Source organism: Bos mutus, chromosome 3 (genome assembly GCF_027580195.1).
Source record: "Bos mutus isolate GX-2022 chromosome 3, NWIPB_WYAK_1.1, whole genome shotgun sequence".
Lineage (NCBI taxonomy): Eukaryota > Metazoa > Chordata > Mammalia > Artiodactyla > Bovidae > Bos > Bos mutus.
This window is the reverse complement of record NC_091619.1, coordinates 64885875-64912408: the sequence shown is the minus strand read 5'-3', so window position 1 is coordinate 64912408 and position 26534 is coordinate 64885875. Positions and strand designations below refer to the sequence as shown.

At 36.3% G+C, this 26534-nt stretch overlaps 1 protein-coding gene across 4 annotated transcripts in view; it reads right to left on the bottom strand.

Annotated features, from left to right (window-relative positions):
* ZZZ3 (zinc finger ZZ-type containing 3) overlaps positions 1–26534 on the bottom strand; it is a 122722-nt gene that overhangs the window by 61345 nt on the left and 34843 nt on the right. For 3 of the 4 annotated variants that reach the window (XM_070367840.1, XM_070367843.1, XM_070367842.1), the window contains exons 2-4: positions 12531–12664; positions 10787–10940; positions 4163–5718 (exon numbers count right to left, since the gene is read on the bottom strand). In XM_070367840.1, the coding sequence (XP_070223941.1) occupies positions 4163–5667 (1505 nt within the window). In that variant the 5' untranslated portion in view covers positions 5668–5718; positions 10787–10940; positions 12531–12664. Of the gene's footprint in view, positions 1–4162; positions 5719–10786; positions 10941–12373; positions 12453–12530; positions 12665–26534 lie in introns of all 4 variants that reach the window. The other variant, XM_070367841.1, reaches the window with a different exon arrangement.

The window sequence follows — 26534 nt, the reverse complement described above, 5'->3', positions numbered from 1 at the left end:
ACTTAAAAATCAGTATAAACATTAGCAATATTATCAGTAAGCTAAATCTTTTCTAAGACCTCAAAAATCTAGGAACCGTAAATCTGATTTTTTATCTTCTGTTCATAAAAGCATACATGAAGCTAACCAAGGCCCTTCAAATACAATTTTACTTAAGTATTCTTATATTGATACAATGAGAATTGAGAGGCAACTGACCAAATCACATTATCATTTGAAAATTTATTTTCCAGTGAATAGAAGGAAAGCTCTGAACATTAAAGCCCAGGACCATTTGAAACTATCACAACACTGTTAATCACTATACTCCAATATAAAATAAAAAGCTTAAAAAATAAAATAAAGGCCAGGACCTAAAAGTTTATATATCTACTCTCCATAGAACCAGAATTTCAAAATTTAGAGGTCAGTTTCAGTGCTTCTGATTCAAAATCAGCAAAAGATCAATTCCCCAAAAGGGCAATCCAAAGGTAAGCACATGATCTCAGTCTTGTTATTTAGGCCAAAAGGGGATCATTAGGTATTATCTTGGAGAAGGCAATGGCACCCCACTCCAGTGTTCTTGCCTGGAAAATCCCACAGACAGAGGAGCCTGGTAGGCTGCAGTCCATGGGGTCGCTGAGAGTCGGACACGACTGAGCGACTTCACTTTCACTTTTCACTTTCATGCACTGGAGAAGGAAATGGCAACCCACTCCAGTGTTCTTGCCTGGAGGATCCCAGGGATGGGGGAGCCTGGTGGGCTGCCGTCTATGGGGTCGCACAGAGTCAGACACGACTGAATCGACTCAGCAGTAGGTATTATCTGCCACTTTAACAGACTCTATCAACCTTGAAGATGAGAGTGTCTTGAGATAAAGTACATGTCTTTTTGATCTTCTAACCCCTAATCTTTAAGACATATTCTAGTAAAATAATCCACAGCTGGAATCTTGCCAGAGAAGAAAATACTTTAGCCCCTTGCTCACAGTGGAGTTCTCCATTTGAAAAAATAAATATATAAAAGCACCTAGGGGCTTATGTGCTGGAGAAGAGGGATGGCATCTAGACAGGAAACAGGGCAAGCACCCAAAATATCTGCATTTATGGCCTAATTGCCATGCTGCTGCTGCTAAGTCGCTACAGTCCTGTCTGACTCTGTGCAATCCCATAGACGGCAGGCCACCAGGCTCCCCCGTCCCTGGGATTTTCCAGGCAAGAACACTGGAGTGGGTTGCCATTTCCTTCTCCAATGCATGAAAGTAAAAAGTGAAAGTGAAGTCGCTCAGTCGTGTCCGACTCTTAGCAACCCCATGGACTGCAGCCTACCAGGCTCCTCCGTCCATGGGATTTTCCAGGCAAGAGTACTGGAGTGGGGTGCCATCGCCTTCTCCGAATTGCCATGAAGAGGGTCTAAATCTAGGACTTAGACACATAATACCTTTTCAAACATTTACAGGTGACTAATGACCCTATATGTGATATCCTTGCAAACAAGATAAATTATAGGATGAATACTGCTGCTGCTGCTAAATCGCTTCAGTCGTGTCCGACTCTGTGCGACCCCACAGACGGCAGCCCACCAGGCTCCCCGGTCCCTGGGATTCTCCAGGCCAGAGCACTGGAGTGGGGTGCCATTGCCTTCTCCAATGCATGAAAGTGAAAAGTGAAAGTGAAGTCGATCAATAGTGTCCAACTCTTAGCGACCTCATGGACTGCAGCACTGATGAATGCTAGAAGGTTGTTAATCAGTGAATGTTAATTCAGAAAACTGCAACTTGAATAAATAAGAGTTATGGCCTCCTGGCTCCAGACAAAGAACTACATCGCACTCAGTGTCTTCTATTCATAATATATTTTCTAAACTGGCTATCAGGAAGTACTCACTCCCTACCAGTGAAGTCTGCATGTGCAGGAGGACAGTAACCCATCTATTCCAAGTGTCTTTTTTTTTTTTTTCCCCAAAGTACCTTTTAACAACACTTTCCAACCACCAGAAATTTACTTGAGAATTAAAAGCATTAGACAGGTATCGTGATGCTATTTTTAACAATGACAATTTGGATAAAAAGAGTCAAAACCAAAATATTTAATCTAACCAACTCTTGATTCTAGATAAAAAGCATAGGAACAGGGATTTTAATGAAAGAGATTACATATGATATGATCAAGCATCGCCTCCCAATTTTCCTTAGATTATCTTTAACCAAGATGTTAATCTAGATGCTCCCTCTCCATCTCACTTCTCCTGATTTGCTTCCTTTGGGGGAAAAAAGTTAAAACTAAAGTGTCAAGAGGTGCTATTTTCAAAAGATCTGGGAAAAGGCAAAAAAGCTAGAAGGAATGATTTATTTTTGCCCAAAATCAACCAACAAGGCACTAATTTAACTTGAGAACACTGTCCTAGTAAAGCAACTATCCTCCAAATTCCAAAGGACTCTATATCCTAAGCAACCCATGAAACCATATTGCTCTCATTTTCACAGGTTTAAGAATATGCACCTCACTCTTCAAATATTATGGCCACTATCTTTAGATAATTGTTTTTATAGGAACATCATTCTTCAGAATCACTAGAAGAGCATGTACTAAAAAAGTAACAATGTTTCAGTGGGAAAATACTTTCCATGTTAATAACCAGCTAAACCTTAATAAGAGAGTAACTTTTTTTAGCAAAGAAACAATAAAAAGCAAAAAATAGAATTAATAGGTATCATTTTGTAAATATGCATACTTCCTGAGTTCTTGGTATTTGGACAAGACATATACTCTGTTTCCTAGTGCCTGCAGAAAAACAGCTCTACTTTTGAAACTGATACATGTGTACTAATGGTAAGAATTCAACTCATCTCAAATTGAAAAAAAATTCACTTAATGAATTGTTTTTTCACCTCACAATAGGCTTCAAACATTTTAAATACATGAAAATGCTAATAGTTCCACAAAATAAGTAAAATGCTCAAAATGATCTATTAAACACAGTATTAAAATGCTATTTATAAAGAAAACAGAAGGAAATTTTCAGAAAAGAGATCTATGCTAAAAGACTACCATGTTATCAAAAACGAATCTAAACTATTTATAAGGCATGGTAAAAGATTATTATATTCTACAAGCAGGATTTGATACTTTCATCCAATATATAGCAGACTCTGACAACTGTCAGAACAAAAATATTAAAAAAGGTTCCTCAAATAAGTACTTTACACAGTCTAGGTAATCTGGTTGTGATAATAATCCAAAAGCCTATTCTGTAGAAGTAAAACTGATTAACTCATATATAAGTCTGTCTTTTACTGCTGCTGATCATATTTATGATAAACACTTTTGTTAACAGTTCCTTTCCTGATTTAGACAAAGGTAGCTCCAATTCTTTTGGGTTACTACCCAGAATACTGTATAGAAAATCTAAGCAAAACTGTGATAAATCTGGACAGTGAATTCTTCATTTTAAAAAGTACCTTTATGACAAAGTTGAGAACAAACAGTATTTTAAGATAGTCTCCCTATAATTTAGAATTAGGAAAAACCTTTCTCAAACGCTTTATGTAAACTATAGTGTAGACTGACTCTTGCTAGTAAGACAATTACAACATACAATTAGCTGTCACAGTACTAATAGTAATACTTCTCTACATCACAAAAGTCAATGATGATGCATAAAGCACATTTTTTAAATCAAAAGTTTTAACTGGAATTATAAGTAACTAAGATAAATGTAGATTTGTAGCCTGTCAGATTTCCCTTATTTGGATGATGTCTATTCTACATTCTATGGAAGGCATATACAATTCATAACGCTCTATAACTATAAATCAAAGTATACTGGGATAACTAAAGAGGTTTCCAGTTTATAAATTAACTAAAATGATAAAAAACTTATTAAAAAGTAAAACACCATCAATCATGTTTCCACATGTCTAACTGAGAAAAGTGTGAAATCTCAAACCTGGAAAATTACATCGCCATTGAGAAGACTACTAATAAAGCTGGATTTTAAAAAAGCTCTTTTTTTTTGAAGATTTTTTAAGAGTTGAGAATATTATTGTGTGAAACCCAAAATTTCAGTTAAAAGCATTAATTTTAGTTATAATAAAAATGCTACAGACATTTATGAATAGATACTGGAAACTTAGGGATTAATAAACAAAGCAGAATTCATGGTTACCATATTTACACATACTCTTTGTTGTGTTTCAGTGCCACATGATCTGATTCAAAGTAATAAACATCAGGATCATCATCTTCCTCTTCTGTAATGTGCGGATTGGCACTCTCTTTGGCAGATGGCAAATGTCCAGCATTGAGTCTTGCCTCTGAGGATGGCTTACTTAGTCCTTCACTCCCATAATTTTCAGAGTCACAACATATGCCTTTTTCACTGTGAGAAACTTCACCAGGATTTGTGAGAGACTCACTTATATTATCACTAACAGTTGCATTTGTTTCACTGGGATTGAGATTATTCTCCTCAAATTGTCCATTTTCTCTGCAAGGAGAATTGTTTTTAGTGGGACTACCTCTGGTAGGGGCTGCCCTCCGTGGTGAAGTTCTCAGAGTATACCGATGTTCTTGAGGTTCTGATAAAGACATCATTTGAGTCGAAACACAGTCTAGAACAGAAGGTGGTTCTGGTTCTCCGGAGACTGGCATACTCTCAAGACTCGTGTCCAGGGCATTATTGGTGCTCTCATTACACTGCTCCTTTGAGGCACTGCTATCTCCCACCACATCTACTTCCTCCTCAGAATCCCTTAAAGATGAATGAATTTCAGCAAAGGGGCCTGTAGCTGGCTCAGTAGTCAGCTGATTAACACGTTCCACCGGCAGGCAGGCAGTTACTACTTTGTGGTCCTCCAACTTGACCTGCACTTGTGAATCTGTGCAAGGCACGTTATGGTTTATATAACCATCTTCCTTCCTACTATCAAGGAACATTGAAGCGTGGGTATCCGAATCCCCATTTTCAGCTACTGATTTCTCCTGCAACACATAGGAACCAGTGCTATTTTGTTTAGTGTTCCCGTCAGGCTGACAGTCATCACAGTTTATAACAGCTGAATCACTGTCATCAACACCATTGACAGCCAAATAGCCTGTGATTTCTTCAACTACTGTAGAATCAAGTGGCCCTTCCTCACTTACATTCACCTTTTTAATTTCCCTTTTCTCACAATCATCCAGTATAAGACATCGACAAGCTCGTTTAGTCCCTTGAAAATCTGCATCATTGTCCACTACTGTACTCCTCTGTTCTACTGACTCCTTGTCTGATTTTATAGGTGAATCTTCTTCTGAACTGTTTGGTGCTTCAGATCTAAGGCAACGCTTAATTCTTTTTAAAACTGGTGAAACAGGTTCTGTTTGCCTTCTCTCACAATTTTCTACAGCCTGCCTTTCTATGTTATCTTTTTCTGAAGAAGGAAGTCCTCTTTTCCTAGGGCTTACCCATGACTCTCGAGCACTCTGCTGTTTTATATCAGTAGTTCTTCCATTATTATTTCCTTTCTGAATTTGCACAGGCTCTGGTCTCTTCTTTGGTGATCTTGATCGTACTTGAGAATGAGAAGAGATTTCTTCAGGATGAGCAATGCTACGATTCCTTAAAGTTCTACCACAAAAAGATTCATCCAAGCCGTTTAACCCCACTGTTGATCTTGTAACACGAGTAGATCGGGAAGCAGCCATACTATGGCAAGTCCCTACAATACGGTCATCATGATCCACTCATTGGGAAACCTTCAAAAACGTAAACAAAATAATGAGAAAAAGGTAATAGTTAATATCCTAAAACAAAAGTATAAAACTATAACTTTTTAATCCAGGTATAGCCAATATTAATAAATAATGTGATATAATTTATTTTATTAACATTTCCCAAAGTGTTAATAATAGCTAACAGTTATAAGGCACTTATATGTTTCAGGGATCTCTATGCTTTAAATACATTAACTCACTTAAGTCTAACAGCAATTAGAATAAGTACTTATTGGGACTTCCCTGGTGATCCAGGGACTAAGACTCTGCACTCCTAAAGCAGGGGGCCCAGGTTCGATCCCTGGTCAGGGAACTAGATCCCACATGCAACTAAGACCTGGTAGAGCCAAAGAAAGAAAGAAAAAGTACTTATTATCACTCCTATTTCATGTGTAAGGAGACTGAAGCATATATACAGTGTAAGTAATACGTCTAAAACCACGCAGCTAATAAGCTCTTAACCTTTCTTGCTGTGTGTATGTTTCTCAGATATTCAGGGGCAAAAGGCCCAAAAAGATCTCTCTCAAAGACAGGACTGCATCTTGGTTATTAAAATAATAATCTCAAATTTATATAACAGCTATCACATAAACTAACCCAATCACTTCTCATGCTTTCTCAAAACATTTCTGGGAGGTAAAAAGACAGGCTCTGCTCTAATTCACTCTTACTAAAACGAGTTTCAGGTCAAATCTTTTGATAACAAACTACATGGTATCTAAAAAATTTGGATTGCAGTAAAATTTTCTGTAACTAAGCAGATGGATAGAAATCATAACCCTAGGTTGTACTGAATACCTGCTAAGAGCAATATAGAGCAAAGTCAAGACACCCTAGTCTCTAGAAGTACAACTACAAATTAGAAGTGAAAGGAAGTATTCTAAAGAGGACAGAAGAAAAAGGGAAAGAAGCACACCCGCCAAACATACACTACATTTAAGAAATCAAGAATACACATATAACCCCATTTTTTCCTTCTTTGAACTCTTGAGTATATGTGTATGTCACAGTATTAACACATGTTGACGATATGAGCAGGTTCATGTGGATGTTCTGCTATTTCTATTGATATAATACAAATGAGCAGGAAATAGAATACTGCCCTATTTTATCCATCTCGATAACCTGAGTGATTTAATGATTATTTTCCAACGTTCTCCCAACAAGCAGAATAAAGGAGCTATTAAGAATCCAAGTCTCCATTTTTCTGCACCTCTTCTGTTTTAGCCTTCAAAACATACTTTGTCACTTTACTGCCTAACTTCGAATGGAGTGCAGGATGGACAGAGAAAGAAGCCAGTAATGGCTGTAGGACATAGCTGCCCAGGACCCTCTTCCCTCCTCCCTTTTGCCGGCCTTCCCACAGGCTCACTCTCCTTTAACTCTCCAAATGCCATTCTACCCCCTCTCCCCACAAATCAAATACAGTCTCTCCTTTGCCTTATCTTAGAAGTATAACAGAAAGGTTATTAGGAACTACAGAAGATATAGCAACATGCTACCACATACAAAAAAAAAAAAAAGAAACTGTCTTCTTGTTCCTGCCTGCTGATAAAGTGAAAAAGTATCCTGTAAAATATGTAAGTTGGTTGGATTTAGTTTTGTTTCAGAGTATGGTATACGTCTAAATTTTTAATTAACAATTTTTTCTAATCTTGTAAGACTAGATTACAAGATTACAAGATGACTCAAAAAATTGGACCTAAGATTAAAGCATGAAAATTTGTTCTAGAGAATTCCATAGCAATCATGTGAACAATAAACATGGAACATCAATCAGAACTTTATGTTTTTTAAAGCAAATTTCTACTGTTTTGGGACTCATTTAGTCAGACCTCATGTATAATTCTCTTTAGTTAAAATCTTGTTATTAAGATTACAGTCTCTCTTTATTCACAGGTAATAAACATTGAATGATCCATAAATATCTATTTTTAATTACATATAATTTAAGTTAAACTTCAAATGATGTTTCAAAAGAACACAAACTAAAAAATATTAAAATCAATGCATTTGATCCATGTACCTAAATCTGAAGCTTTCAAATTTGAAGACTATAGATTTTTAAATATTCGATACCTGTGTAAATATAACAAAGAAAACATAATACTTTAATTTCACTAACTTTATTTATAAAATCTAATGCAAGTATCTTTAATGCAAATTTGATTATATTCACGATTTATGGTTCAAAAATAATATTGGCAATAGTAATATTTTATAAACACACACAAAAAAACTGTTCATCTTTATTTTTTAAAATATGGATGCCAATCAAGGGCATACAAAACTTCAAATGATTCTGTAACAGGCATTCCTAGTCCTTTTCTTTCCACACCAATCCAAATTGAAAGCAAAATTTCTGCCTTATCATTATCAATGAAACAATTCCATTATTAATAGTAAAGAAAACTACTAACAAATATATATATATATCATTATAAAAGACCAACTATGATGATAATCAGGGCCTATTTTATTTCTTCACCATTCCAGTAATCAAAATACTTACAAACATGAAATATTAGAACTGTTTTCATTTCTTTTGTTCCCTCAAAATCTTTTTATTCCATTCACAACTAAAATGAAGTGCAAGTTTTAGAGTTCTCAAACCTTATGCTATTGGGCCACATTTAAAGCAAAACTGCTTTGTGACATGAACACTTGGGCTACTTCAAACTCTTGCAACTCAGAGTGTTGACCTAAACACCTGAAACTAACACAACACTGTAAATGAACTATAATCTAATAAAATGTTTTTTAAAATATAGAGTATTTTGTACATAATTTGGTGATTCATATTTACTGTCCTTAAAGTAAGTGGCCTGAGAACTAGCACCATGGGCATCTACCGGAAGCTTGTTAGAAATGCAGAATATCTGGCCCTGCCCTAGACCTTTTGATTAACCAGATTCCCAGGTGATTAAATGTCTGTTAGGTTAAGATGCACTGCCTTAGACCACTGCATCAGACAGAAGTCTATTAAAATATACCAAGTTTCAAACTAAATTAGGCCATTTATCCTTTAGTTCTTTATCTGATTCTAATAAAAACTTAATAAAACCATGATCACTTTGGCTAAGGAAGCACTAAATAGAGGATTATAAAAATCTCTTGCATGAAATTAACATATTGCATATACTTAAGACATTAAGTTGATTAAAATTCTGAAGATTAGAGTGAAATGAAATTTTAACATTCTTCCCTCTAATGATTTTTTCTTCTGTGTTAATCTTTTTCTTCATTATCTTTTCTATTTTTGAATAAGAATTTATAAAGACACGTATTTTCTATAGTTACCTGATAAACTTGAGTGCAAAATTCAACTACTAAATAGAGATTAATAATGCTCTGATTATCTCAACCAAGTCTCAATATTGTTTTGCTATGCACTGCAAAGTATTATAGACTAAACCAGTTGTCTTCCTCATTTTAGCTACATAACACAAGAGTTACTAAAAAAATTCAGTGAAGAGGTTTGGAGTACAAAATATTTCTGCCAAAAATTAAACTGCTAAAGGAAAAGAAACTCATTTACAAAGTATCTCAGAAAATACCCCTGTTAGTTAACCAAATAGTTGACATGGTGAAAACATTAGCCAGTATCCAAGTGGAACTGGAAATTTAATCACTCTAGTTTTAGAATTGAGGGAATCTGTTGGTTAAAAGATTCATAAAGACAAAATCCAATCTAGCAACTAGAATCAAGTTTTTCCTGTATTACCCACAAACTGACGAATATGGCATTTTCTACAATAGAGGGAAGAGAATATAATCAATTACTGGGATTCTTCTCTTCCCCACCCTCATAAGTTTTCATCCTATTGCAGGACATACCTGAAAAGGACAGTCAATTAAATTTTAGCCTGTCCATTCACATTAAGTCCCAAATCCTGCCTACAATTTCACATATCTTACCCATTTGTTTACTGTTGAACTATCCTCTCCCAAATTTGAATCTAATTATAGAACCTAATTATAGGATTCTCAAATCTAATTATGGGATTCTGAAACACTCTGAAATAGTATCAGCTTTGTTTCAGATAATAAATTTCCAGCCCCTGTGATCATATCTGTGTAACTGCTTCAATAAGAACTGAAAGGAAACTAAAATGCTCCACCTAATGAAACACTACTGCAGCTATCACCTTTACTTAAGAGAAAGAAATCAAAAGCACTACCTATAAGCTTTTGTTCCACTATAATTACTGAAGTAGAACAGTTTTTTTGGGAACTGAGGGACTGGCACTCCTTCATTAACATCAATATTCTAGCTGATGGTTATTTAGTTTTATTAACTGAACAATTTTTAGGAAACTGGTCATGATATCACGTAGACAAACCAAAGTGAAAGGTTAAAAGAGCAAAAGCAATAGGAAGTGTCACTAAAGATTCTTTTTCTATTTGTCTAGAACAGGAATAGGAACTGTTTAATAATGGTGTAGGAACTATCCTTGTCATACAATTCTCTTAAGACAAATTTCTTCAGTTGAACAATTACACCATTATCTACAATGTCAAAAGTATCTATAAGGTTGAAAGAAGGAGAGTGAGACCTGGGGATGCAGCTATGCAATTCAACTTAAGGTTCTTAATATTAGTCTCTTTGAAGCCTGGGAACTCTATTACACACTATCTTGACCTCCTGTTTAAAGGGATCTCTTCTTGCTTCCCCTTTCAGAGAAATAGAGAGAAAGAGATAGGCAGACAAATACAGATAGACAGAGGTGAATGCATATACACTTAAAAAGGTAAGTGGGGAGAAAGAGAAGTCAAGGAATCACATACTGCCCAATACCTCAAGTACTGAAAGGTATAATGCTTTAGAGATTCTAATGTACTTCGAGTCATTTCATGTATCCCTTGTTGGGAAAATATTTCATTCCTACCCAATTCCCTATAGCTCCACATTCCTACGAACAGCTACCCAGACTGCACAATTTTCCACACACCAAAGGAAGTATATAAAAATAACAAGTCTCCTCTCCTTAAATACAAGCAAACAAACAAACTATAGTTGTCTTCACTACTGCAAAACTAAATAACTTACCTGTACAACCAAAGATCTATCATTGTGGAAATATTATCTCTTTTCCTTATATCCTGAAGGAGTTGAAGCTATGATCTAGAATAGAGCTTAAGCATCAGGGTTTCAGACTCTCAGCTTCAGCCATGGAGAATACTAGAACTTCCTAAATTCCTTTCTTTAAAAAAAAATAAAAAAAAAAAAAGAATTAAAGAAGCAAATTAACTTATGCTAACAGATTTCAGTAACACTTTGGTAATTCTCATTAACTTTGTAGCCTTAGAAATAACAAGAAACTGGAAAAGGATTTTTAGAAACTAATAAAAACAAATCAAAAAGTTTGAAATATACTAAATCTTTACAACTCAATATTATTTTGAGTCAAAATGTGACTCAGTTCTTTTCTAGAGTCTAAGGCAATATTGTTCTGAGATGACCCAAAGACTGCCCTTTATAAAATTTCTCATACAGAATTTATAATCTCTTACTCTTATTCTAGAGGCCTTCCCAAAGTTTGGCCTTCGAGTATTTAAAACTGAGGACTGAACAACAAAAATAATTTAGGTTACGTACAACAAAGAATCAACCGAATCTTCTATATATACATGATAATTGTAATGAAGTGTTACAGGACTTTACAAAGGGAAATTTTTTATAAAGGGAAATTTCTATTATTTTTGGCATATGGATTTTCAACAAAAACAATAAGGATTTTCTGGCTCTGGTACCCAATAGACTAGGTATTTTAATTAGCCTAATTACAATGCATTTCTTGGACAATCTGATTAATTTTAATTTTACTTTATAATAATGTATTACGATATCCTTTTCAGAGAAGCTGGCCAAATGGGTTATGATGAGTGCGCATTTGAAAATAAGGAGGAACACCACGAAAAAGACTGGCAAGGTTTATGATGGGAACTGTCACTTTACTATAAACATAAAACTAGATATTCTAAAAGTGACAGTATTTTTGGTAAAGTATTGTAATTTGAAAATATAAAAAAAAAATTTAAGTTTTAAAAATAAAAAACTGATGCAATTATCAAGCTTTGTAAACTATCAATAGATAGCAAAAATAAATAATAGCACAGTTTCGGTCAGTAAGACTGGAACAAGGCTAATATTTAATATCTCTAGATGCAACCTCTCCCAGATATGCCTTGCAAATTCTTGAAAAGCACAAGGTAGGAAAATTGTCTAAATAAAATTATTTAATGCTACATTAAAGAATGTTCTAAATTAACATGAGGGTACACAGTAAAAAATGGGCCTATAAAAAAGTAACACTTGACTTGAAACTTCACTCTTCTTATAACACATTCCAACTGCCAACTCTTTTGTACTCAACCCTGAAATCCTTTCACAAACATGGTAACGCATTGCATTGTATGGTGTGTGGTGATGGTAGCAATCAACAGAACCAAAGAAGATCCACCCTTTAGGATGTGTCTCTGAGTATTCCCTAGCACGCCCATTTCAGTACTCTTTCAAGTTCCAACCAGTCAGGTTACTATCCTATTTGGATAGGGATTGCTGTAGAAACATCATCCATTATATTTGCCAGGCAAGGAGATCTGCAACTGTTATTTTCAGAAAACTGATACTTACAGCTGAGTCTGACCAGTATTAAGATAAACAGGGTCATGCAAATGGTTAGACAGATTAGGCTTCTGAAAAACCTGATACACTGAAAAAGAAATTACTTCAGTCACTTACTTGTGCTAACTAAAGCGCACTTGGCCTTAAGATTACATTTTTTTCTTACCTTTCTTTTAAGTGTTTCACCTAGTGTTTGATTTCCAAGCGTCTGCATTTATCTGTCATCACTGTTAATGTCCATTTTACATTGAGACTTCAGGTATTAATTATTTATATGGTTGAACTAGCACAACTTGATATCTGTGAAGGAAAACCACAATATAGTCACTATGGGTGTGTTATTATTTGCAGATTTGTGGATAAAACTGACAGTATTTCTAAACACACAGCACATTGCATTTTTAAATAAATTTCACAAATAATTCCTTTTATTTCACTATAAAATGTTACTTTAACAGACTAAAAGGATTTCTTAATTCTTTTATAAATTCTTCTCACAGTGCCCACATAAAATATTTCAAAATTTCATTCTACATTAAAATTTGTATCAGTTTTAGAACTTAGATTCCTTTTCTGACTACCAATATAAATATGCCTCACTTGCCACAAGTCTGCAATTTCTCAGATATTAATAGAAAAGTACTTTTTTGTGTTTTATGATAATATTGGAGAATAAATCTAGAAAACTTAAGAATGCAGTAAAAAAGATCATGACTTTCCCCTAAACATGACTTTAAAACATTTGTTTTCTTTTAAGCTAATATTTTTGTATTGGTTAGATTATCCCTCTGTGACTAATTTGTTCCTGTTATTTTGACTATAAATAGGAAATAAATGTGACAGAATAAGTGAAGAAATAAATCAACATGTAGCTGTGCAAATGTTCCTTACATGTAAGCTTCCTAAAAATATATCCTTGGTTACAGGTTGCAAGTGAGAAACATATCAAAGTGCTTACAATGATAATGAAAAGCATTATATAAAACTTTAAGTCATTTCTACCCATTTACTAGTGAAAAAATAAGCTTAAAAATGTCATATATGTCACAGAATTTATCAGTGGCATTCTAAAATGATTCAACATAGTTTACCATTCCAAATTCCTGTATAATAAAAAGTAAAAATCTACACAGAAAATGCAGATGGTCTATTTTGTGTATAAAATTTGTTACTGGAGATGTTCACTAAAATACCGTAGAAAACTGTAAAATAAAATACACAATGTCAATTATATCTCAACTTTTTTAATTGGAGAAACAGAATAATAGAGTAGATAGTGATTAAGAAATACTAATATCTATCCTCAAACACTTCATTTCGATTCCATTTGTTTTCTTTTTTGTTTTGTTTTGTTTTTTTTTTAACTGCACAGTATGGCTTGTGGGATCCTAGTTCCCCAACCAGGGATCAACCAGAGTTCCCCTGCAGTGAAAGCATAGAGTCCTAACCACTGGACCACCAGAGAATTCCCTCATTTGTTTTCAAATGTTAAGAAACACATTAGGTAATGTCACAAAAAAATTTAATACACATCTAAGTATTCCTAAATTTAAAAGTTGATATAAATGCTCTTGTAAAAATGAGTTAAACTAGTCAAAACTCTTCTTACATTCCTTACACTACACAGCAGTCTTCATTTCATTCACTAAGCATTTCAAATTTAAGATTCTACACAAAACTATATGCTTTTGGAGCAGGTAAACTATTAAGAATTGTGACAAGCTACCATAATTTTAAATTTTATATTATTTAAATATAGTAACTTGCTCCAGAAGTTTAAAAAGGTTAGCTATTCTGTCCTTTTAAAGCACACAAAATAGAAAACAAACCATTTAAATCCCATTCCTAAGGCCTTATTTATGCCTTTCCACAGAGCTTTGCTTGTGTTCACGTACTAACAAAATTCATTGACTATTCAAGAATTCCAAAACCAATTCCAAAAACCAATCCTGACTGAAAAGAATTACTTTTCCTACTATTTGCAGTCTAACACTAGTACTACTGTGTTAAACAGATTACAGGATCTCAGATTCACAGCACATGTGAAATCACTTCAAAAGACTACAAAAAAAATCTCACTAGAAAACGTATCAGTTCTACTGACACAGCAAAGTTATATGCTACACACTTACTATAAAAGTAAAACTGTACAATCTAGGCTAAATGCAATCTAAATTATAATATATATATATTTTTTTTACTTTTCTAAGACCTTTGGGAAAAAACTCAGAACAAAGGTTACAACACAGACATTTGACATCCAATTCCTCAGTTATAATCGAAAATATTAAACACACACACTACACTTTAAATTATTTTAAAAGAAAACAGAGAGAGGCAGTCAAAGCTGGTTATAAAAAGCATGAAGATAATGGTCAAAGACATAAATACTTTTCCTAAACAATTAAGTGTATCATCGTTACTTGCTACAGAGAGTTGAAGTGAATTTTCACTTGGTACGAAGTATGATCAGGAAGATGACAACATCCTGGCTCCCTAAGTTGTTTAGAACCAGAGGTTCAATGTGTTGGATGCCTCCTACAGGTTTCAGAGATAAGCATATTTCACAGGCAACATAAAGGACATAGAAAGAGCATCAGATTTGGTGGAAGGAGACACAAATATGATTCTCTACCCACCATCAATCTAACTCTTTGATCATGAGAAAACCACACTGCCCTTTTGCATTTCGTCTATAAAATAGGAGACGTAACACCTGCCCACTACACTTCAGGGTTACTGTGAAGTTCAGTAAGTTTATGCCTCCAAAGTACTGTAGAATGCTGGTTTTTGAACTTTTTTATACTGCTTTCCAAACTTTAGATTCAGCAGTTCTGGACATGGCAAGCGTAAATATTTTTAATTAACTACTTTAGGTCATTCCAGTGCAGCGGTTCCCCCAAAGATGAGGCTCACACTTTGAAAAAAATTCCATCACTTTCTTCTGAAGAAACTTTAATGCTACAAAAAGCATTACCCTAGGGATTTAATGCAAATTTCTAAACCTCCTTAGAATTTCAGATTCAATGAAGTTGGGGCAGGGCACAGAGTCCTCATTTTTATCACACTCACTGCAGGTGATTGAGCTCAGGACCCACACTTCTACAAACCCTAAAGCAGATTATTCCCCTTGTACATTTCTCAAATCTAATTTCACTAAATTTCAAATTTCCCCATCTCTAGTGTCATGAAGTTATGACCAACCTAGACAGCATATTAAAAAGCAGAGACATTATTACTTTGTCAACAAAGGTCCATCTAGTCAAGGCTATGGTTTTTCCTGTGGTCATGTATGGATGTGACAGTTGGACTGTGAAGAAAGCTGAGTGCCAAAGAATTGATGCTTTTGAACTGTGGTGCTGGAGAAGACTCTTGAGAGTCTGTTGGACTGCAAGGAGATCCAACCAGTCCATCCTAAAGGAGATCAGTCCTGGGTGTTCACTGGAAGGACTGATGTTGAAGCTGAAACTCCAATACTTTGGCCACCTGATGTGAAGAACTGACTCATTTGAAAAGACCCTGATGCTGGGAAAGACTGAGGGCAGGAGGAGAAGGAGACAACACAGTATGAGATGGTTGGATGGCATCACTGACTCAATGGACATGGGTCTGGGTAAACTCCAGGAGTTGGTGACGGACAGGGAGTCCTGGCGTGCTGCGGTTCATGGGGTCACAAAGAGTCAGACACGACTGAGCAACTGAACTGAACTGAGTGTTATGAAGGGCATGACCAATATTAGACCTTCATCATTTCCTACTTCAACTAATCCACCTGACTTGTAATTGGTTCCTTTAAGTCTTGCTCCTTACAAATTCATGGTCTACAGAGAAGTCTAAGGTGCACATTTCTGTCACTCTCTTGTCTAAAACCCTTTCAAGGGACTTCAACTTCTGGCCAAGACAGAGTAACAGAGATGAGAGGTACGTTCCTATTCAAAACAACTGAAAATCTGGGCAAACTGTACAAAAATGTTTTTCAGACACTTGAAACCAGACAACACAGAACAGTGATCAACGGAAGAGAAGAAACAAATAAAGCAAAGCCTTTAATAGCCCCAGCTTCCTGACTGAGTTTCCAGACTGCAGAGCGAGGAGGGTGATCTCAGGCAAACCAGTCTCCCAGTGTTAAGACAAAGCATGGAATCTGGGGAGACTCAGGTAGCTAAGGTTTCCAGAACACTTGTACCAGAGAGAAAGGAGCATCAAAGAGAGCAAGACCTCAGAAGATCTACAGAGATCCTCCTCAAGTCTTGAGCTGACCACTCATAAGTATATGCAGTATATCCAAGGCCTGGAAAATCACTCCTACCCACAGCCAGGGGTATACCAGGAAATGTGCAAAAACCAAGGACAGCTAGTGGTTTATAGTTCCTGGTTCACAGGGTTTCCAGTGCCTCTGGTGTGAATATTCCTACCCATGGCCAATTTCAAGCTATCAAGCAATATTACTGAGTGCAAAGATGAGAAGAGATACATAGCAGCACATTAAACACTACATAGTGTTTCTACAATAATGATACAATAGATATAAATTACCACCAAAGCACAAAAATAGTAATAAGCAATAATATAATTGGGGTCTTCCCTGATGATTGGTCCAGTGGTTATGAATCTGCCTGCAGGACTTCCCTGCTGGTCCAGCGGCTAAGACTCCAGGCTCCCAATTCAGGGGCCCCAAGTTCAACCCCTGGTCAGGGAACTAGATCCCACATGCTGCAACTAAGACCTGGTGCAGTCAAATGAAGAATTAAATAAATATTTAACAACAAAAAAAAGAATCTGCCTGCCAATGCAGGCAATGCAGTTTCAACCCCTGCTCCAGAGAGACCCCACATGCCGCTGGGCAACTAAGCCCGTGCCACATGCTCTAGAGCCTGCCAGCCGCAATTACTGAAGCCGGAGGGCCTAGAGCCCACAACAAGAGAAGCCACCACTATGAAGAGCAGCACCCACTCACCACAACTAGAGAACACCTGAGCACAGCAAGAAAGATCCGGCACAACCAAAAATTAATAACTTGTTTTTTAAAAAAAAGGAGAACAGAGAAAAATGACAATAAGATTGAAAGGAGACTAGTCCCTGGAACTGACACAAGACAGTGAAGTTTATCTTTGTACTGAAAGAAACTGTCTAGTGAAATAAAGATGACTTCTAACTATAAACGTTGAAAGATGTCATCACCAACAGAAATAGACTATAAGAAACGTTAAAAAGAAATTCTTCAGACAGAAGAAAAACCATACTGGTTGGAACTCTGGATCTAACCAAACAAATGAAAAGCACCAGGACTGGAAAATCAGGGTAAATATAAAAGACTTTTTCCCCTTAGTTGTGATATCTCTTTAAAAGAAAATTGACTATTTAAAACAAAAACAACATTAATATACTGTGAAGTTTATAACATACACAGAAGTGAAAGATAATACTAGCACAACAATTAGGAAGAGGGAAATACAATGACGTAAGGTTCTTACACTACATGTGAAGTGGTATAATTTCAAGACACCCTGTAATAAGTCAAATCCTAAAAGGAATCACTGTTTAAAATTGACATTTAATAAGCCAACAACAGAAATAAAATAAAACATAAAAAAGAAAAAAATACTGAGTTCAAAAGAAGGCAGGATAGAGAGAAAAGTGAACAAAAATACATATATATGAAAAATTTTTAACAACAGCAAGGTAGTATATTTAAACAACTATACATACGTACATATGTATATATGTATATATATGTAGTAAATGGCCTAAAAACAGTTATTTGGAAAAAGTTTCTTGGAAAGAATAACAATAAATTTTTAAAGATTCAAGTAATAAAAATTGTGACCATGATAGAATTAAGTCAGAAATCAACATTAAAAGAATTGTCTCAAAATCCCCAAATACCTCAAAATAATAGCATGTTTCTACCCCATGGCCAAGGTCGGGGCAGTGACCGAGAGCGCCAGGCTGTGACAGCCCAGGAGCCGCCGAGAGGAGCTATCCCACGTCCAAGGTCAGGAGCGGCAGCTGAGAGGAGCTACCCCACATCAGAGATCAGGGGCAGTGGCCAAGACGAGCTACCCCACGTCCAAGGTTAGGGCCGGCAGCTGAGAGGAGCTACCCCAGGCCTAAGGTCAGGGGCGGCAACCGAGAGGAGCAACCCCACATCCAAGGAGCGGCGGGTGCACGGGTGCAGGAGGGCTGAGAGGAGCTACTCCACGTTCAAGGTCAAGAGGGGCGACCACGTCCAAGGTAAGGAGCAGCGGCTGTGCTTTGCTGGAGCAGCCATCGAGAGATACCCCACGTCCAAGGTAAAAGAAACTCAAGTGATGGTAGGTATTGCAACAGGGCATCGGAGGGCAGACACACTGAAACCATACTCACAGTAAACTAGCCAATCTGATCACATGGACCCAGCTTGTTTAACTCAAATGAAACTAAGCCATACCGTGTGGGGCCACCCAAGACTGACGGGTCATGGTGGAGAGGTCTGACAGAATGTGGTCCACTGGAGAAGGGAATGGCAAACCACTTCAGTATTCTTGCCTTGAGAACCCCATGAACAGTATGAAAAGGCAAAATGATAGGATACTGAAAGAAGAACTCCCCGGGTCAGTAGGTGCCCAATATGCTACAGGAGATCAGTGGAGAAATAACTCCAGAAAGAATGAAGGGATGGAGCTAAAGCAAAAACAGTACCCAGTTGTGGATGTGACTCGTGATAGAAGCAAGGTCTGATGCTGTAAACAGCAATATTGCAAAGGAACCTGGAATGTTAGGTCCATGAATCAAGGCAAATTGGAAGCGGTCAAACAGGAGATGGCAAGAGTGAACGTTGACATTCTAGGAATCGGCAAACTAAAATGGACTGGAACGGGTGAATTTAACTCAGATGACCATTATATCTACTACTGTGTGCAGGAATCCCTTAGAAGAAATGGAGAGCCATCACGGTCAACAAGAGAGTCTGAGATGCAGTATTTGGATGCAATCTCAAAAACAACAGAATGATCTCTGTTCGTTTCCAAGGCAAACCACTCAATATTATGGTGATCCAAGCCTATGCCCCAACCAGTAACACTGAAGAAGCTGAAGCTGAATGGTTCTATGAAGACCTACAAGACCTTTTAGAACTAACACCCAAAAAAGATGTCCTTTTCACTACAGGGGACTGGAATGCAAAAGTAGGAAGTCAAGAAACACCTGGAGTAACAGGCAAATTTGGCCTTGGAGTACGGAATGAAGCAGGGCAAAGGCTAATAGAGTTTTGCCAAGAGAATGCACTGGTCATAGCAAACACCCTCTTCCAACAACACAAGAGAAGACTCTACACATGGACATCACCAGATGGTCAACACCGAAATCAGACTGATTATATTCTTTGCAGCCAAAGATGGAGAAGCTCTATACAGTCAGCAAAAACCTATATATAGAAAACTATAAAACACTGGTGAAAGAAATCAAAGAGGACACTAATAGATGGAGAAATATACCATGTTCATGGATTGGAAGAATCAATATAGTGAAAATGAGAATACTACCCAAAGCAATTTATAGATTCAATGCAATCCCTATCAAGCTACCAACAGTATTCTTCACAGAGCTAGAACAAATAATTTCACAATTTGTATGGAAATACAAAAAACCTCGAATAGCCAAAGCGATCTTGAGAAAGAAGAATGGAACTGGAGGAATCAACCTACCTGACTTCAGGCTCTACTACAAAGCCACAGTTATCAAGACAGTATGGTACTGGCACAAAGACAGAAATATAGATCAATGGAACAAAATAGAAAGCCCAGAGATAAATCCACACACATATGGACACCTTATCTTTGACAAAGGAGGCAAGAATATACAATGGATTAAAGACAATCTCTTTAACAAGTGGTGCTGGGAAATCTGGTCAACCACTTGTAAAAGAATGAAAATAGAACACTTTCTAACACCATACACGAAAATAAACTCAAAGTGGATTAAAGATCTCAATGTAAGGCCAGAAACTATAAAACTCCTAGAGGAGAATATAGGCAAAACACTCTCTGACATACATCACAGCAGGATCCTCTATGACCCACCTCCCAAAATATTGGAAATAAAAGCAAAAATAAACAAATGGGACCTAATTAACCTTAAAAGCTTCTGCACATCAAAGGAAACTATTAGCAAGGTGAAAAGACAGCCTTCAGAATGGGAGAAAATAATAGCAAATGAAGCAACTGACAAACAACTAATCTCAAAAATATACAAGCAACTCCTACAGCTCAACTCCAGAAAAATAAATGACCCAATCAAAAAATGGGCCAAAGAACTAAATAGACATTTCTCCAAAGCAGACATACAGATGGCTAACAAACACATGAAAAGATGCTCAACATCACTCATTATCAGAGAAATGCAAATCAAAACCACTATGAGGTACCATTTCACACCAGTCAGAATGGCTGCGATCCAAAAGTCTACAAATAATAAATGCTGGAGAGGGTGTGGAGAAAAGGGAACCCTCTTACACTGTTGGTGGGAATGCAAACTAGTACAGCCACTATGGAGAACAGTGTGGAGATTCCTTAAAAAACTGGAAATAGAACTGCCTTATGATCCAGCAATCCCACTGCTGGGCATACACACTGAGGAAACCAGAAGGGAAAGAGACACGTGTACCCCAATGTTCATCGCAGCACTGTTTATAATAGCCAGGACATGGAAGCAACCTAGATCTCCATCAGCAGATGAATGGATAAGAAAGCTGTGGTACATATACACAATGGAGTATTACTCAGCCATTAAAAAGAATACATTTGAATCAGTTCTAATGAGGTGGATGAAACTGGAGCCTATTATACAGAGTGAAGTAAGCCAGAAGGAAAAACACCATTACAGTATACTAACGCATATATATGGAATTTAGAAAGATGGTAACAATAACCCTTTGTACGAGACAGCAAAAGAGACACTGATGTATAGAACAGTCTTGTGGACTCTGTGGGAGAGGGAGAGGGTGGGAAGATTTGGGAGAATGGCATTGAAACATGTAAAATATCATGTATGAAACGAGATGCCAGTCCAGGTTCAATGCACGATACTGCATGCATGGGGCTAGAGCACTAGGATGACCCAGAGGGATGGTATGGGGAGGGAGGAGGGTTCAGGATGGGGAACACATGTATACCTGTGGTGGATTCATTTTGATATTTGGCAAAACTAATACAATTATGTAAAGTTTAAAAATAAAATTTTTAAAAAAAAATTAAAAAAAAAAAAGAAAGTGCTGCACTCCATATGCCAGCAAATCTGGAAAACTCAGCAGTGGCCACAGGACTGGAAAAGGTCAGTTTTCATTCCAATCCCAAAGAAAGGCAATGCCAAACAATGCTCAAACTACCACACAAGTGCACTCATCTCACACGCTAGTAAAGTAATGCTCAAAATTCTCCAGCCAGGCTTCAGCAGTACATAAACCGTGAACTTCCTGATGTTCAAGCTGGTTTTAGAAAAGGCAGAGGAACCAGAGATCAAATTGCCAACATCCGTTGGATCATGGAAAAAGCAAGAGAGTTCCAGAAAAACATCTATTTCTGCTTTATTGACTATGCCAAAGCCTTTGACTGTGTGGATCACAATAAACTGTGGAAAATTCTGAAAGAGATGGGAATACCAAACCACCTGACCTGCCTCTTGAGAAACCTATATGCAGGTCAGGAAGCAACACATGGAACAGACTGGTTCCAAATAGGAAAAGGAGTATGTCAAGGCTGTATATTGTCATCCTGCTTCTTTAACTTATATGCAGAGTACATCATGAGAAATGCTGGGCTGGAAGATGCACAAGCTGGAATCAAGTTTGCCGGGAGAAATATCAATAACCTCAGATATGCAGATGACACCACCCTTATGGCAGAAAGTGAAGAGGAACTAAAAAGCCTCTTGATGAAAGTGAAAGAGGAGAGTGAAAAAGTTGGCTTAAAGCTCAACATTCAGAAAACGAAGACCATGGCTTCTGGTCCCATCACTTCATGGGAAATAGATGGGGAAACAGTGGAAACAGTGTCAGACTTTGTTTTTTGGGGCTCCAAAATCACTGCAGATGGTGACTGCAGCTATGAAATTAAAAGATGCTTACTCCTTGGAAGAAAAGTTATCACCAACCTAGATAGCATATTAAAAAGCAGAGTTATTACTTTGTCAACAAAGGTCCATCTAGTCAAGGCTGTTTTTTCCAGTGGTCATGCATGGATGTGAGAGTTGGACTGTGAAGAAAGCTGAGTGCCAAAGAATTGATGCTTTTGAACTGTGGTGCTGGAGAAGACTTGCGAGTCCCTTGGACTGCAAGGAGATCCAACCAGTCCATTCTAGAGGAGACCAGTCCTGGGTTTTCATTGGAAGGACCGATGCTGAGGCTTAAACTCCAATACTTTGGTCACCTCATGAGAAGAGCTGACTCATTGGAAAAGACCCTGATGCTGGGAGGGAGTCGGGACAGGAGGAGAAGGGGATGACAGAGGATGAGATGGCTGGATGGCATCAATGATTTGATGCACATCAGTCTGGGTGAATTCTGCGAGTTGGTGATGGACAGGGAGGCCTGGCGTGCTGCAATTCACGGGGTCACAAAGAGTCGGACACGACTGAGCAACTGAACTGAACTGAAAATCCCTATGAGTCAAAGAAGAAAGAGAAAAGAAGGAGAAATTAGAAAATAGTATAACTAAATGAAAATGAAAACAACATAATTAGTAGCTATGAGATGCAACAAAAGTTAACACTTAAGGGAAAATTTATAGCAGAAAACATACTGGAAAAGAAGTAACTCAACTCAATGACAGCACCCACCTTAAGAAACTAGAAATAATAATATAGCCCATATTAAAAAGAAAGGAAAAAATAAAGAACAGAAATCAATGAAACTGAAAACAGAAAAATAAAAATCAATAAAAAATAGTCTCTTGTCACACTAATTAGGAAAAAACTATATAAATTTCTAACATTAAAAAACAATGAAGTGATGTAACTGTATTCTGTATTTAACAGATAATTATTCCAACAAGGGTACCAAGACAAATCAATGAGGAAAAAAATTATAATCCTTCCCCCAAAATGGTGCTGAAACAACTGAATATCTATATGCAATGGAAAGCTGGACACCTACTTTGCATTCTCTTCAAAAATTAACTAAAAATGAATCAAAGACCAATGTGTAGGAGTTAAAAGTATAATATTTTTAGAAGAAAAGTAAGTATAAATCCTTGTTACCTTGGATTAGACAATGGTTTCTTACCTATGACCCTAAAAACACAAACAACCAAGAACAAATACTACATGATTCCACTTATATGCGGTACCTAAAGTAAGTCAAATTCATACAGATAAAAATAGATTGGTGGTTACCAAGAACTAAGAGAAGAAGGTAATGGCAAGTTATTATCTAATGGATACAGAGTTACAGCTATACAAAATTAAAGACACTTTACAGATGAGATGGATGATAGTGATGACTGCCCAACAATATTATGTACTTAATGCCACTAAAAACTGTGCACTTTAAAAATGATCAATTTTACAAGAATGCCCACTGTCACCATTTCTATTTAACATAGTATTGTAAGTCTCAGTCACAACAATCAAAAAAGAAAAAATAAATAAAAGATAACAAATTGAAAACAAAAAAGTAAAACTGGCACTATTTGCAGATGACATTATAATGTATGTAAAGAACCCTAGAGTCTCGACCCCAAAACTATTAGAACTAATACATAAATTCAACAAGTTTGCAGAATACAAGATTAGTAAGTAAAAATCTGTTGCACTTCTATACATTAACAATGAAATATCAGAGCAAGAAAGTAAAAATACAGCCCCACTTAAAACTTCATTAAAAAATAAAATACCTAGGAATAAAGTGAACCAAGGCAGTAAAAGACCTATACTCTGAAAACTACAAAACAATGATAAAGGAAAATGAAGATATTCAAAGAAATGGGAAGATGTTCAGTGCTCTTGGATTGGAAAAAATCAACATTAATTATTAAAATGGCCATACTACTCAAAGTAACGAACAGATTTAATGCATCCCTATCAAAACACCAAGGATATTTTTCACAGAACTAGTAGAAATAATCACAAAATTTATATAGAATCAAAAAAAGGCCCAAACTGCCAAAGCAATCTCAGTAAAAAGAACAATGCAAGAGGTATAACTCTCCCAGACTTCAAACTATACTCCAAAGCTACAGTAATCAGCATAGTACTGGCACAAAAACAACAGAACATTGTTCTGGCACAGACACATAGAACAATGAGACAGAATAAAGAGCCCAGAAATAAACATATGCACACACAATTAGTCTATGACAAAGGAAACAAGGATATATAATGGCAAAAAGATAGCCTCTTCAACAAGTGATGCTGAGGAAACTGGACAGCCACAATCAGATAAGAACATTATCTCACTTCTCACACACACAAAAATAAACTCAAAATGGTTTAAAGACCTAAATATAAGACATGAAACCATACAACTTCTAGAAGAGAACATAGGTGGAACACTCTTTGACATAAATCACAGTGATATTTTCTGGGATCAATCTGCTAAGGCAAAAGAAATAAAAGCAAAAATAAACAAATGGGACTTAATTAAATTCAAAAGCTTTTGCACAGCAAAGGAAACTTCAGTATAATGAAAGACAACCTATGAATGGGAGAAAATATTTGCAAGTGATATGACCAACAAGTGGTTAATATCCAAACTGCTCAAATAACTCAAAATCAAAAATAATCCAGTCAAACCAAGGGTCAGAAGACTTGAATAGACATCTTTTCAAAGACATACAAACAGCTAACAGGCACAAGAAAAAATGCTCAACATCACTAATTATTAGAGAAATGTAAATCAAAAACACAATGAGGTATCACGTTACATTGATCAGAATGTCTATCATCAAAGAGAATACAGGGCTTCCCTGGTGACTCAGTGGTAAAGAATTTGCTTGCTGTATGGCAAAAACCACTACAATATTGTAAAGTAATTAGCCTCCAACTAAAATATAAATAATTAAAAAAAAAAAAAAGAATTCGCTTGCCAATGCAGGAGACATGGGTTCAATTTCTTATCCAAGAAGATCCCACAGGCTGCAGAGCAACAAAGTCCATGCACCACAACTATTGAGCCCGTGCTCTAGAGTCCAGAAGTCACAATTACTGATCCCACATGCCACAATTACTGAAGCCCACACACCCTAGAGTCCACACTCCATAGCAAGAGAAGCCACCGCAATAGAAGCCTGCACACTTCAACCAGAGAAAAGCCATTGCAGCAACAAAGACCCAGGACAGCCAAAAATAAATAAACAAATTAAAAAATAATAATACAAATAACAAATGTTGTGAGAGTGTGGAGAAAGGGGAACCTTTGTACACTATTGATGGGAAATTGGTGTAAACTGGAGCACCTACTATGGAAAATAGTATAGCGGCTCCTTTAAAAACTAAAAAATAGAACTACCGGGGAATTTCCTGTTGGTCCAGTTAAGACTCCACACTTTTATGTATGGAAAAAAAACAAAAACACTTTTTGAATTAAAGATACGTGCAACCCAATGCTCACAGCAGCACTATTTATAATAGCCAAGACATGGAAGCAATACAAGTGCCCATCAACGAATGACTGGACTAAGACAACACACACACACAGGAATAGTACTCATTCCTCATGACATTTGCAGCACATGGATAGACTAGGAGAACATTATGCCTAGTGAAATAAGTCAAAAGACCTATACTATACCACTTATATGTATCACTTAAATCTAAAAAACATAAATGAATGTATATGTAAAACAGACTCACAGATATAAAAAACAATATATGTAAAACAGACTCACAGATATAAAAAACAAACTTGCAGTTACCAAAAGAGAGACAAAAAGGGGGAGGGACAAATTAAGAGTATGTGATTAATAGATAACAAACTACTATATATAAAATATATAAGCAATAAGGATGTACTATATAGCACCAAAAATATCTTCTTTATCTTGTAATAACCTATAATAAAATATAATCTGCAAAAATACTGAATCACTATGCTGTATATCTGAAACTAATACAATTATGTAAATAGACTATACTTCAATTTTTAAATGGTCAATTTTAAGATATATATGTTTTACCACAATTTAAAAATTGAAAACAA